Here is a 14,182-nt window from a genome sequence, read left to right as displayed (position 1 = left end):
CCTTGAGCATTTATCCCAGAGAAATGAAAACTTATATTCACACCAAAACTTGCACATGAATTTTTAGAGAAGCTTTATTTGTAATAGCCCCAAACTGGAATTATCCCACATGCCCTTAATGAGTGAATGGTTATATACTGTATGATTCCATTTATGTAACATCTTTGAAATGAAAAAAATTGTAGAGATGGTAAATAGATTATTGATTACCAGGGCTTAGGGACTGGAGAGGGGTGGATGTTGCTATGAACGGGTAACATGAGGGAGCCCTTTGGTGAGAATACGGTTCTTTATCCCTAATGTAGTGATGGTCACATAAATGTATACATGTAAAATTGCATGGACTACACACACACACACACACACATACACACACACAAACACACATGAGTAAATGGAAAACTGCAAGATGTTACCATAGAGGAAAATTGAATGAAGAGTGCATTGATACAAGGATACTTCCTTATACTTCAACTTCCTGTGAATCTGTAATTATTTTAAACTAAAATTAGAGAATATATTAATTTAAAAAAAAACGAAAGCAGTCATCTTGTCAATTTCAGAGCCTAAGGTGCTAAAAAAAGGAGAATTCACTTTTTCTCTTATCTTCTTATAGGACCTGTACCTGCCTCTGTCTTTGGATGACTCAGACTCACTTGGCGATTCCATGTGAAGAAGGAGAGCATTCAGAGTCCAAGAGTACAAACACAAGCTTACTGTTACAATAGGATATTTCTGCTCAAGTGTCCAACAGGGCTATTGGTGCTTTCAAGTTTGTTTTGTTGTTGTTGTTGTTTGTTGTTGTTGTTGTTATTTTTAAAAACATACTGTAATATGCTAGGTTTATTTTTCTGTGATTTCTCCTCTGGGCCACTGATCCACAATTACCAATTATAAAAGATAGATTGACAACCATCCTTTGGGGTAACTTTCCAGGGATGCAAAATGTGCTAGTCCATGACCTTTCTATTGAATATTTAGGCACCTGCATTGTTTTCCCTGTCTCGCTTTGCTCATAAACGACAGTCTTCCTTTTGTAGAGGGTTGTTTATATACAGGATACTTAAAATGTGTGTGTGGCGAAAAAAGTCATTGACAAATCCAAGAGTGACAAACACAAGTACCCCTTGTCTCCCGATCTCAAGAATGCTGAAATATCCTTGGAAGATGGCAAGGCAGCTCCCCAGTCTTGCTTTTCACTCCTGACTGAGGCCCCCTGTTTGTTGTCTAGCACTATATAGCATCAAGTCTGGCTGTCAATGGGGAGAAACACCAGCAACTTATAATTCTGACACCAGACATTTAGGACCCTGGTACAGGGCTGGCTAAAAGAGAATAGGTAGAACTGGGAAACACTGTAGACATCTCAGTAGTTTATAAAACACAGTGAATTCCATGTCAACTCCTCCACTGGGGCAATTTAGAATCAATAATCAAGTAATAAGAGTTGGGTGTGTGGGGCTTCATATACCTAATTCCTCTAGGAGGCTGTCTAACATAGCGAGTTATTACACAAACTGTATAGTAACCATCTATCTCCATTCTATTGAATGCCTTGTAAACAGCCAACACTGAAAACACTGTGAGAATTTGTTTTCAGGTCTGACACCTTTTGGTCGCTTTTTATAGCAAAAAACCAATATCTTTTTTATAAAACCTCATGTCTGTATTTCAAGAGCAAACTCTTCAGGCTCCTTTTTTATAAACTGGTGATTTTTCTTTTGTCTAAAAAACACATGCAGAAAATTTACCAAAAAAGTGCAGAATAATGTAGTTTAGAAATTATGCTGTCACTGCCAAACAGAAACCTCCAGGGGTAAACAAAACGAATAGCAGGGGCCAATTCAATAGAATTAGTCTTTTGATAACTTTTTAACAGTTATGCTTACATTAATAATTTCAATGTGGACCAGACATTCTAATTATATTTTAAACGAAATGTTATGACACATTTTAAGCAACTCTTTTTTATCTATAATCCTGATATTTCATACGGAAGACACAGAAACCTTTCTATTGTCTTTAACACTAGAAAGGATTTCCCTTTGCTACGGACTGATCATTTGAAATAATTCTCAGTCTTTGAGGTACAGATTCATAACATTGCTTTTCGTCTGTAGTCATAGCCTATAATGGTAAATACAACTAAATTTAAGTGAAAGCCGCACATGCCAATTCTGTGTGTGCTTTTAGCCAATATGAAGATTTCCTTAATTCTTTGTAATTGTGCAGATAGTTGGACAGATGCAGCATTTGAAGCCAAGTTGCTGTTTGGTTATTGAATGATTTGCAGTTGTTCTTCCACTTTAACAGGAATGAGCTTGTTCTGTGTGTGCATGTGTGTGTGTGTGCGTGCAACCGCTTCACAATTAGGAGATAATACAGGATATCCCAACATGGATCAGTGGCAACTTGGTGGCATTGCTGATGAGCACTATGTAGGAGGAAATTCAGTGATAGAAGGGGTAGTTCAGATGCCCCTAGACAAGCTTCCGATCACCTGAGCTACAAAAAACATTTTTGGTTCAAGAAAAGTCCAGATGATGGTAGTACTGATTCCTGGTTAATTGGTCATTGAAGTATCCCAAATTATGAGAATCTCTTTTTGCCCCTCACCTCTATTTGTAGATTTGTTGGAAACCATTAAGAAGCTCATATTACTTGCCCATTTACTACTTTCTAGAAGCTCAAGGTTTTCTTAGTGCCTCCCAGAACGATTTGTAGTTAAGTGGGAAAAATTGGTACTTGAGATAGGGGGTAGTGTGGTGAGTGGCAGGAGGTCTGTTTCTAAACTTTAGGCCAGGCCCCCAAAGATTCAAGCCATTCTCTAGATTCTTCTCGAGATCTCATTTTTTCCAATTTCTTCAATCTAAGATGAAATGGAGGCCAAGACAGGTAAATGACATGCTGGAAAGAGATTTCCTCATGTCCAGACCCTATGCTACCTCTCTGAGTATTTCCTTGCGTGTAGCATATGTAGCATTAGAACATGCTAAATGGGCATATTTTCTTTAGAATAATATTTGAAACAAAAATTTCTATAGTAATAGCAGATTTTCCATTTTTCTTGTAATAAATTATAAGGAAATGTTTCTGTACTGCCACTTTAGAGTGACTTGGTATAGTTCAAAATTCAGCCTTCAAAAATTGCATTTTAAATTGGCCCATTTTCAAGGCAAAAAAGAAAAATTTTATAACTGAACGCCTTCACCCCTGTCATTCATTCTCAATTTTACCCAATCCAGTTTTACCACTAAAGTCCCTTCTGCAGTTAGCAAATATCAAGTCATTCAGCAAACATTTGCCTCCACTCCCCTCATTCTCTCTCCCTTTTTCATACACACATAAAAACACACACTCAATCCATCTGTTGCTTGTTCTTACCTCCTGATTGTTCTCCCTTACAGAAATAGAAATGGGGTCAAAGAAGGGGAAAGTGTATATATGGGGCCTGGGCTGAACAATTTCATAAGTAGTGTTAACTAGGGGTAAATTGAGAGAAAGCTTCCTTTTCTCTTCACTGTTTTGGAAAAGATAGCCATTAGCATGACTTCTTTGTGTCCTTGTAGACTTTAGTATTAGCCTAGATTAAATCATAGAGTTTTCTAGCTGGAAGGAACCTTAAGATCACATCATCTACTCCAATTTCTTCATTTCCAGGCCAGGAATGGAGAAACAGAAGTAAAGTAATTTTCCCAAGGTCACATAGTTGGCTATGGACAAGGCAGAAATTAGAACCTACATCTTCTGGCTCTTATTCCAGGGCCTTTTCCCCATGAACTGTATTGCTTTCCACTAGGCTCAGGAGAGTTTTTTTTTCCCAGGGTCATGTTGCATCTTGGAGCCATATGCTGCTGCCCTGACCTCAGTGGGAAATCCACCCACCACCCTAATACAGCTCTTTCTCTCTGTATTCAAATGGTTCCCATTTACATGGACTGCATATGTCCCCAAAGAGAAGCCTGAAGCATTGAGGACCAACAGCAACAATGGAGTCACTGACCTTGTGCATCCTACGGAGAGGCTCACTGCTCTACCTTGAGGAGCCCTCAAAACTGTCCCCTGAACTCCTGCCCTCTCCAAATGGAATAGAGGAAGACTGATTTTCCCAGAGAGCTCACCTCATCTCATCTCATCTCATACTGATTAGTCTTCGTAGATTGGAGGAAATGTTTCTTGTTAGAGCAAGGAAAGGAAGAAAGGGAGAAAAAACAAATAGCTTTGTCCATCCTGACTTTCTGAGATGGCTTTTGGTGTTTTTTAAATGAGTGTGACTACCAGTTGCTGGCAATGATTTCTTTCAAAATACATGAGTGAGACTAGCTAGAGAAAATACCCTGGTCTTGCTATGGTTATCCTCATCCACAATGTCCCCCTAGCCATCCTGCCATCATGGGGACAATGTATAAGCAAGCGGCTTTGTGACTAAAATGTACCCTAGCCTATGTTAAACATTGGCTCCTTGTGTTTACACTAAAATAACAAGCTCTGTGGTCTGGACACCATATTCACCTTCTGTACACTGCTTCTGTGGCCTTCCGTGGCAGAAACCAGGGCAACAAATTCTGAACACATAGTTTTCCTCACAGCAAGCCTCTTCCTGGGAACTTAAGGGTATTTATTAGTTCAGTTCCAAGACACCTCCTTCTAGGCTTACCCCACTCCTCGGGAAATTTTCTCTCCTTCTTGATTCCCCTCCCCAATCAGAAGTAATCATGGAAACTTAAAGTGGATGTGTAGTTATCTGAAGAAGGCAAGAAAAAGGGATCTAAGCCTCTAGATCCTTCTTTGAATCACCCAGCCCAAATCTTAGAGCAGCAATCCAGTGCTTGCCTTGGACAAAATTATGTGTACTTCCCTACTCTCTTCAGTACTCTGGATGGACATGTTCCCAACCCCTCTCAGATTTGGTTCTCACTATTTTTTTAAAAACGTGTGTTCCTTGGACAAGGGAGAAAGCCTGCTCATGTCCCCAAAATGAGCTCTAAAACATTTATGGGAATGTTTCCAAACTCCAGCCCATCTCAGAAACATCTGTGTAGAGAGACTGCTCCAGATAGAGGCACTGGGACAGTGGGGTTTGAATGACCTCCTCCACTGTCCAGATTGCTATGGAAATAAAAGGCATTGGAGTTTTCTTTTCTTTACTTTTTTCTTTTTTTAAAAAGACATTGGAATCTGTCCTTGGCCATATGGGGCCACTTGGATCTCCAAGGCCAGGCCTCACTCGTGTATTACCCTTATTGCATTAAGGGATTTGGCTCTTAGGCCTAGGCTTATTTCCTAAGTAAACAATTAGTGTTTTGAAGCTTATCTGGAATGTGGTAGAGGTTAGAGTCTTATGTTTTGGGACCTGGAATGTAGAGAAATTAAAGGTACAGCCATTGATATGCCACAAGTGATCTGAGACATCTTGTGTAGCAATGGAGCCTTGCAATTGATGGTCTTTCTGGGTCTTTCTCCTGGTATGGAATTTTGAAGCTGTCACACTTCTGCCTCTGTCTGAAGAAGGGGATCCCATATGTAGTCTTTTCTACTGTTCTATAATTCCATGGACATTTTCCTCTTTCTTACAGATGTGACAACCTGGAGCCAGGATATTGCATTGATTCATCATACTTATCTTTTGGCTGGAGAGATATCACCAACTGGTTCTCTGGCTATTGGTGGCCCAGACCCAGTCCAGTGCTGTTAACACTCAGTGATTTGTCCTTAGCCATTGCTGAAGACTGCGATCCTAGACCAAGACAACACAGGCCATTTCTTAAAACAAATTCCCAATTTTATTCTTCCCCTGGCTAGCAGACCTCACTTTCCTAGTAGATAAAGTGCTGGAGGTTCTTGTCGCAGAGTTGCCAAGCCACATATGTGGGGAGGAAAATGCATTTCTAAACCCACAGAGTACTGAATCTAATGGGCAACCTAGACTGTCAGCAACTTCTTCTAGTCCCTTCCACTTTTTCTTTACAGGCACTAGAAGGCTCTCTTTCCATCAACCTCTCTTTTAGTATGCCTGGTTAAAGAGTTTTGCCCCCCTAACTCTTAAGGAAAAGGTGACTTCCTCCTCTGTCTCCCTGATCCTGGTCCCCAGAGCTTGTCTCCAGCCACAAAGATCTAGTGTGATCTTTACACCCACCCTTTCAGTGTTGATGTTGCTTTCTGTTTGTTTCCCATTAAGGATCCTTGCAGACCTCCCACAATGGCCTAGGTAGTATGACACTGGTTATCATATGACAAGACTTTTGAAGCCCCCTTCTAACTGCCTAATTTTTATCTCTTAGTTTATAGGCTTCAACATCTTCTGGAATCAGAGACAATCTTGTCTTACTTTGGATGCCTGGGATAGAATATAGAATTCTCTTTGGAAATTAAGGCATCTTCCTGCTCCTGATTAGAAAAACAGGTTAGTTGGGAGAGGTCAGATGACACAACCTAGGTCAGAGCAAACACTTTGTACACTAAAGCAAAAAATTACAGGCATCAGAACTTCTCATTTCTGGATTAGTAACCTGAGGAAATCAATGGCTTTTTGCCACTCTCTACCTCCCCTGCATATATCTTCTTTCTCTAGTTCACTATTTCTTTCCTCTTAGTTTAATATTCTATGTTATTACTCTCTTTCCACAGTGTACAAATTTGTCCTCTGCAATTCTTTTCTCTCTCTTTTGTTCTCTCAGAAACTTTTTAACATTTTTTTCCCTCCCTCCTTGTATAGGCATTGGGGACATGCCTCTTCTTAGCCCTGTGATTTTACCTTGGTGATGAGAATTATTTCCATACTCACCCAGCCCTGATCCTACCCCAATTTAGTCAGAAGCATGTTGGTGGGAATAATCCAAACCTGGCCCTTTCTTCTCCATTTTCAGTTGTAATTCCCTGAAGCATATGCACACAAGCAGTTTCCTTATAGCTCATGTATCTTTTGGTCTTTGCCTTCCAAGCACTGTACAGAATACTTTGTGATTTCTTTTTAGTCTGACATTTTGTGGAGCAGTGAAGTGTGCTGAGAGAAATAATCATCTGAACAGAAAAATCCACCCATGGATTCATATCAGCTAAATACTATTAATTGATTTTGTTTAACTTGCTCATAGTTTGGAAAGCTGCAATATAATATAATGAGAGACCATAGGTAATTTCTCCTGTCATTTGGTTTGGCTTGGTGGTGGCGTTGGGTGGGGGAATAATTTGTTTAAAGTTTTACCAATACATATTAAGCTCTCTGTAACAACCTTATGTTTTGGGCTTGCCAACTGCTGATTTTCTTTTTTAGCTAAACTGAAAAACAGTTGAGATTGATTTAAATGAGAAGTATATTTAACAAATATACAGAAGTATATTTTAAAAACACTATAAAAAGAAACATTCACTTAATTGAAATGTATTTTTCCTTCTGTTACTGATTTCATTTAAACGTTTACTGTTGACACCAACTGTTAATGATCCTGTTCAGGCAGTTCATATAAAGGTAACTAATAGATCTAAAGAAGCCAGCTTGTAGGTACTAATTTATTCTACAGAGTGCACAGACCTTGGGAATTTCACTGCTTGGCAATACCGTATGGAATGCCCTTTCCAATGTCATTTCTTTATAAGTTCTATTAACAGGATTTGAGCAAGTAAGAGATTCTATCAAAATGTCTTCAATGTATGGTCCTATAATATATTGCAGCTTGAAGCCAATGATCTCTTATGACTGGTACACAACTAATGCATGTTTTGATTGAATTTTGCATTTCTCATGTGTGGTAAGTTCTTTAAAACATTTTTAGTTACCTCTTTGTGCCATTAAACTTGTACAGAAAATGTTTTATGGCCATTTTCAAAGGGAGAAAGTTGAAAATGGAAACAGCCCACCCTTTCTGCCCTATAGCTGTAGTTAGAACTCAGTAACTGTAGCAAAACAGCTGTAATTGGTGGTTGTAGTGTTAGAGGCGTTAGCTTGCTAGTGACTAGCTTTGGAGAGTAAATGCATGGTATTGTACATCACATTTCTTAAATAACTCATTTTAACCTCTGAAAAGAATATATTATTCCTTGTGGTCCTTCTTTCCTCCCTTGCCCTCTCCTTCCCCCTGCTCCCAGGTGTCTTACAGTTGTAAATAACTGATTTAGGGGCCAATAATTTTTGCCAAGTTGGAAAATAACGAACAAACCAAAAAGAGAGAAGGCATTTCTCAACAATCTCTCAGCAGTTATTGACCATTCCTCAAGGAATGGCATTGTGATCAAAGACTCAACTTCCCTTTGCATAAAAATCTGTGGCAATTTGAGAGTGTCATTGGTCATTTGATTACATCACAGAATTGAATAGTTCTCAGAATCACATATAAACAAAAGACAGTAGACAATGATGCCCCTTATCCTTGTAGCAGTTTTGAGGTGTTTGGAGACTTCAGAAGGCTCTGCTTGACCAATGACCAATAATTATTTTAAAAAAAAAGAAAAGAAAAACAGAGAAAGACAACATATATTTAGGGATTTTTAGCTGCCCCTTTAAAATAGTTATAGCAAGAAAAGACAAGGACATGGATTTATATGCATTGCTGTTGATTTACCAGCAATGCATATTAGCCCACTCTTAGACTGTGATTCAAAAGCAGTGTTCCAAGAAGGCATTCTCACTTTTGGTTTGCTGTTCCCATTTGGTGAGGTTTGGTGAGGCCCATGTAAAGCAGTTGGAGCAGTCCCTTTTCATCTCCTATGCCTGTTAATCCCCCTCTTCCTCTCTCCACAATTTGATGAGGGCTTCCTTTGGTCAGAGGACTTCAAAGTCTAGAGAAGTTCTCCATGTGTGTAACGTGTTGTGAATTGTGAATGCTGTGGGTTCACAGCATTCAATACTGGGTAGCCAAAGAGCTGCTCTTGCGTTCATTTTGGTTCTCAAACTCTTTTTTTTTTCATCTCATTCTCATTTCTGTGTACATTTGCAAGATGTGCATAATGTCATTTTCCAAAAATAAAATTTGATTTAAATAGTTCTGGCTGACGTTCTCTTTCTTTAAGCATTGAACCAATGATCGTATAACCATAAGATGTCCGAGCTGGTGGCAAACTTAGACATTATTTTGTTCAACCCTTAATTTTATAGATGAGGAAGCTGAGGATCAATGTATGATATAAACACCACAATTAACAACACAGCATATTTGCAACATATAAGATCTTGGATCTCCCTTCCAGAGTTGAGCAGGAATCAGATGACCTCTTTTTACATATATGATGCTTGGCCAAGGTCTGTGCCATTGGAATAGGTGGTCTCTTCTAGTACTGTGTTTTCAGAAGCTCAAGAAAGTCTCCACGTGGGTTCCTCAAAAATATCTCTACTTTTTGCCTGCAACTCCTTTGACAGTGTGACTGTTCTCCTTCCATAGGTTGGTGATAGAACCAGTCTTTGGTAGAGGGAACACTTAAATATCTTCTTCAACCACAGGTATAAGTGACTAAATATTTTTCTCAGATGAGATTTTATTAACAGAGAGAACACAAGGCATTGGACTTGTGAAGGGGTTGATGGAAAGGGAAGGAAGAAAAGGCACAGAAAGAGGAAGCTGGGATCTGAAAACTGACCAACTTCACAATGAAGGACAACTCGGGAGCTCTCACATGACCTGTGTTTGAAGAAGCAAAGATGTCAGCATCCTAGGTATTCCCAAGGACTGAGATGATTAGGAATGCTTCCTCCATATTATTTTATCAACTAGTTCTATGACCATCATTCTGGTGGAGACAAAGAAAGTAGATGGAGATGGAATTTCTTAGTGCTCCTAATCCAAAGAAAAGCTAGATACAACAAGGGTCAGTCTTCATTCCCACTATAATCAGGCCCTCCTCATCGCTGACCTCTCATGATGTCACTTTCTCTCACCTTGGTCTATCCTGGTCTCTGCTGCAAGTAAAATCTTTCTAAAAGATCGATTATGTCATTCTTCTGACCAGGAACTTATGATAGCTGTCTATTGCCCATCTAATCAAATCCAACTCCTCTTTATTGTCATCATTAAGGCATTTCTGGAGAGCTAATTATGCTCCAAGCACCCTTAGGTATCCAGGAGTTCTAACCCAGTGAAGACGGACCTGTAAATAAATGAGTCCAGTGCAAAGGAACAAGTGTTATGAAAACACCAATGTTGGGTCAATTAATGACCTATGATGATGAAAGTCAGGAAACCTTCACAGAACTGGCAGTATTTGGGGAAAAATTAAGATTTTTCCAGGTGGGTAGAGAGCATTCTAAGCAGATGGAATAGCATGGAAAATGGCAGAAAAAGCAAGTCCCCCTCTGAAAATTGAAAATTACCTGAGGAGACAAGGTTATAGGTCTAGTGCACAGGGTTCTGGGAGGAAAAGAGAAGCACACAGTCTGGAATTATAGTTTGGGTGATTTAGACCAGTGGTTTCTCCCAATCTCCTTTCTTTAATCTTTCTTCCTCAGCCATTTTTCTTTTCTCTTCCTCTCCTCCCCATCCCCATCCCCATTTTTTTCTCTTTTTATTATTTTCTTCTTTCAACACTTGGTACTGAAAACTTCGTATATTCCAGGCCCTGTGCTAAGGATCTGGGGATACAGAGCTATAACACGATTTCTGCCTTCAAGGTACTCACACTGCAGAGCAGTGCATCAGTACCACCTAGGAACTTGTCAGAATTGGTCCCGCCTCATATATACTAACTAGATCAGAAATTCTGGGAGTGGGACCCAGTGATTCCTGTTTTGACAAGCCTTCCAGTGGATTCTAAGGCTATCCTTAATTTGAGAACCCCTGCCCTTGAGAATTCCACTTCCTTGCCCCCAGGAGTTGTTGAGGACCTAAGTAGAATATATGATCTCACGGACCATTTGAATTAGAGTTTGCACCTTTCCCAGAAGATCAGAAGACTCAAGAGTCTGTCAATCCTGGTAAGATCTCTATATATTTAGTTTTCTGAAGAGTGAATGCCTTTTCAAGCTTGAGAAAAAAACTTGCACATATACTGAGAATCGGGCTTTGTAGCTGTTGCAAAAGTCCAGATGAAAACATAAGAAAACTCTGAATTGAGGCCAGAGCAGTGGTGGTGGAGAGGAAATATGGGGTCAAGGATCTGTTGATAGAGAAGTGACAGGATTTGGTGTGCAGACTAGATGTACAGAGGAAATGTAAAAGAAGGAAAGCCCCGACTTGACTTGATTGATTCAGTCCTAGCTTCCTCTGTCCCCAGACATAGTCTTCTGTTCAAGACAGCTCAGTAGCCTCTCTCATATCCACTTCCTCCCCTAACTTGGGCCCTGGCTATGCAATGCTCATTCACACTTCACTCTTGCTGACAGAGTCTCTCGTTCTTTCCCTGCCCAGAAAAATACCCTCTGAATGTCCTTCCACATTCTCTCCACCTGTCTAAATCTCAGATGTAGCCAAAAGCTACCAGCAATGGAACTTAAGGCATATTTATAAGAAAGACAAACCTAAACATGAAGAAAAATCTGCAACTATCTACCTTGAATTTTCCAGGACACTCCTGATCTTATGTAATTTCTTTCCTTTTCCAAATAAAGGTAATTTGTAAAACATATAACTAAATGTGACTTAGCTTTTAGACCTTTCTTCAAAATTTTATATAAATATACTCACAAATTGGAAAACATCCCTTGTCAGGGCACACATCTGTGCTGAGAGTTTGGAAAATATGATTCCTTTCTGGGAGAGGCTTTCCTCAGTTTTCCTCGTCAACTTGTCTGCTCCCTCCCCTCTCCTTGATCCACTTGCCAGTGTGGAGGAGGCACTGCCTCCTCTATGTCTAATTCTGCCTTTTCAGTACTCCAAGAGGGTCTTTCAGATCGTCTGATCATATCAAGCCTGATTGCTTCAAGGAGACAGTCTTTAGTAAGCAGGTAATTTCTCTTTGAATCCTGGAGGATGCTGATTTTCTCCAATCAAGATTTGGCTTAAGTTGTTATAATCTCTCTTCCTTTTCCTCCTGCCTGAACGGCTATGGATAATTCTGAAAATGCTTTTCCCAATTTACACGGTTATGTCAAGGAGGTCTGCATTATGTACTACTATTTACTATCCCCAGTAATAAACCAGTTGTATGCAAAATTGCAGAATGTCAAAGGTGGAAGGGCCCTTATAAAGCACTTGTCCAATGTGTCCCAAATTTCCCCAAGGATGTGAATCACTTGGGGTGCTTATTACAAACACAATTTCTGGGACCTCATTTCAGTGCCACTTCATTAACATCTCCAGGACAGTGGCCAGGGAAGTTGTATGTTTAACAAGAGTCTCAGTGATTCTTTCATCTGGGAAGTTTACAGTGCTTCCATAACTTTATTATACACTGAATTATCTAAGGATCTTGTTAAAATCCAGATCATGATTTATGAGGTTTGGGGTAGGGCCCAGATTCTGTATTTCTAATAAGCTACCCACTGATGGTCCATACTCCTGGTCTGTGGACCATATCTTAAGTAGCAAAACATGAAATTTAATCCCCTTGTCGTTCAGAAGAGGAGGAAACTGAGGCCCAGGTCGAGAAAAGAAGTTGCCCACATTCACACACTTGGATAGAGGTAGAGATGGGCTAGCACTGGGGATTCCTGACTACTGGCACAGTGTTTCTTCCACATGGCCAGGCTGCCTATCACCAGCAGGCACTAAAAGCAGCCCAGCAGCAATGGTACTGTTTCTAATCAAAGCTAATTGGAAAAATGATACTTCTCGCTAATGAATGGGTACACTGGCAGGGAGAAGAAAAAGGGCAGAGGAGGGGTCAGAATTTATGTCTCATTTTAGTTGAAGAAATGAGCCAAGAACCTCTTACAAGAAGCCATGGGTGGAGGGTTAAGGTCACACCATGTCCTTCTACCTCCTCCAGGGGAAAAAAAAAAACTAAACTAAATTAAAACAACCAACCAATAAACCAAAGCTTTGAGAAAGTGCAATAATGGAGGTGAGAAAGGAGTCGGGAGAGCCTGCAGAAGGGGCAATCCGGCTGCTGGGGTGATGAAGGCTGCTAGATATTGAAGTTGGTATAATAAAGCGTTAATGATGAAGAATGAACTAAGAATTACCATGCCTAGAATAAATCTTTATTTTAATGGTGCCCTTCAGGCATGGGCTTCACTGAGGGGATGAAACTTGAGCTGAGGCTTATACAACAAGGTGGAGTTTATTAGGTGAAGTGAGGAGTGGGGAATAGGGGCATTCTAGCCACAAAGACCAGTATGAACAAAGGCAAAGAAGTACAATCCATGTACAATGTGTCTAGGGATCAGAAAGTCCTCCAGTAAGGTGGAGGGGCCTGGGGTGTGGAATGCAGGGGAGTGAGTGGATAAAGACCACGTTGTCCAACAATCAGCATGCTACAGCCCAGCACTGTACTAGGCTCTGGAGGTAAATAAATAGACCTGAACCCTTACCTCATCGAGCTCCAAGTCTAGCTAAGGTAGACAGTAATTATAACATGGTGTGCCAAGTACTGTGACATGAGGAAGCATAAAATGGCAGGGGAGTCACACGAGACACTGAATTCATCCTGCAAGGGTGGGAGGGTGGTTAGAAGAGACTTCCCAGAGGAAGAGCCATCTTAGCTGAGATTTAAAGATGAACAAAAATTAGTCAGAGGGAGGAAGAATGTTCCAGGTCAGGGGAAAAGAATGTATGAATGCCCCGAGAAAAAGCACTGTTTTGTTGGAACAACTGAAAGAGGTCCAATATGGCTGAAGCATGGAGTGTGATGGAGGAGTGGTGGTGAGAGATGATACCAAAAACGCAGACAGAGGCCAGACCACATGGGCCCTGTAAGCCACATTAAGGAGTTTGAATTTCCCCCATGAAGAGCCCTCAGGGAGTCATTGAAGAGTTTTAAGCCCGAGAGTGAGAGGAGCAGATAAAAGTTGTAGAAAAATTACTCCTGCTGCTGCTGTGTGGAGACTGGACTGGAAGGACACAAGAGCGGGAGACAAAGAGAGCATTGGTTGAGGGGGGTGGTGGCGACATTCTGATCCAGGCAAGGCAAGAACTGATAACAGCTTAGACATAGGCAGTGACAATGACGAGAAGGTGGTGAAAAATTGGAGAGACTTTTAGGAGGAGGAATCTGTAGGACTTGACGAGGTATTAAATCTGTGAGAAGGCAAGGGAGAAAAGTTTTCAGTTTTGGCTGGAGAGAAATGAGTCAGAGGATAGAAAGAACTCCATGCTAG

General features: G+C 40.4%; 1 protein-coding gene across 2 annotated transcripts in view; it reads left to right on the top strand.

The window, feature by feature from the left end:
• Positions 1-1,758, top strand: part of DCX (doublecortin) — a 165,034-nt gene extending 163,276 nt beyond the window's left edge. Inside the window, exon 7 of one of the 2 annotated variants that reach the window (XM_039874766.1) lies at positions 617-1,758. In XM_039874766.1, coding sequence (XP_039730700.1) covers positions 617-673 — 57 coding nt within the window. In that variant the 3' untranslated portion in view covers positions 674-1,758. The remainder of the gene's footprint in view (positions 1-616) is intronic. The other variant, XM_039874765.1, reaches the window with a different exon arrangement.
• The last annotated feature ends 12,424 nt before the right edge of the window (positions 1,759-14,182 follow it).

Source organism: Pteropus medius, unplaced genomic scaffold (genome assembly GCF_902729225.1).
Source record: "Pteropus medius unplaced genomic scaffold, Ma_sr-lr_union100, whole genome shotgun sequence".
NCBI lineage: Eukaryota > Metazoa > Chordata > Mammalia > Chiroptera > Pteropodidae > Pteropus > Pteropus medius.
The sequence above is the reverse complement of the archived record's forward strand: the minus strand, read 5'-3'. Positions and strand labels throughout refer to the sequence as shown.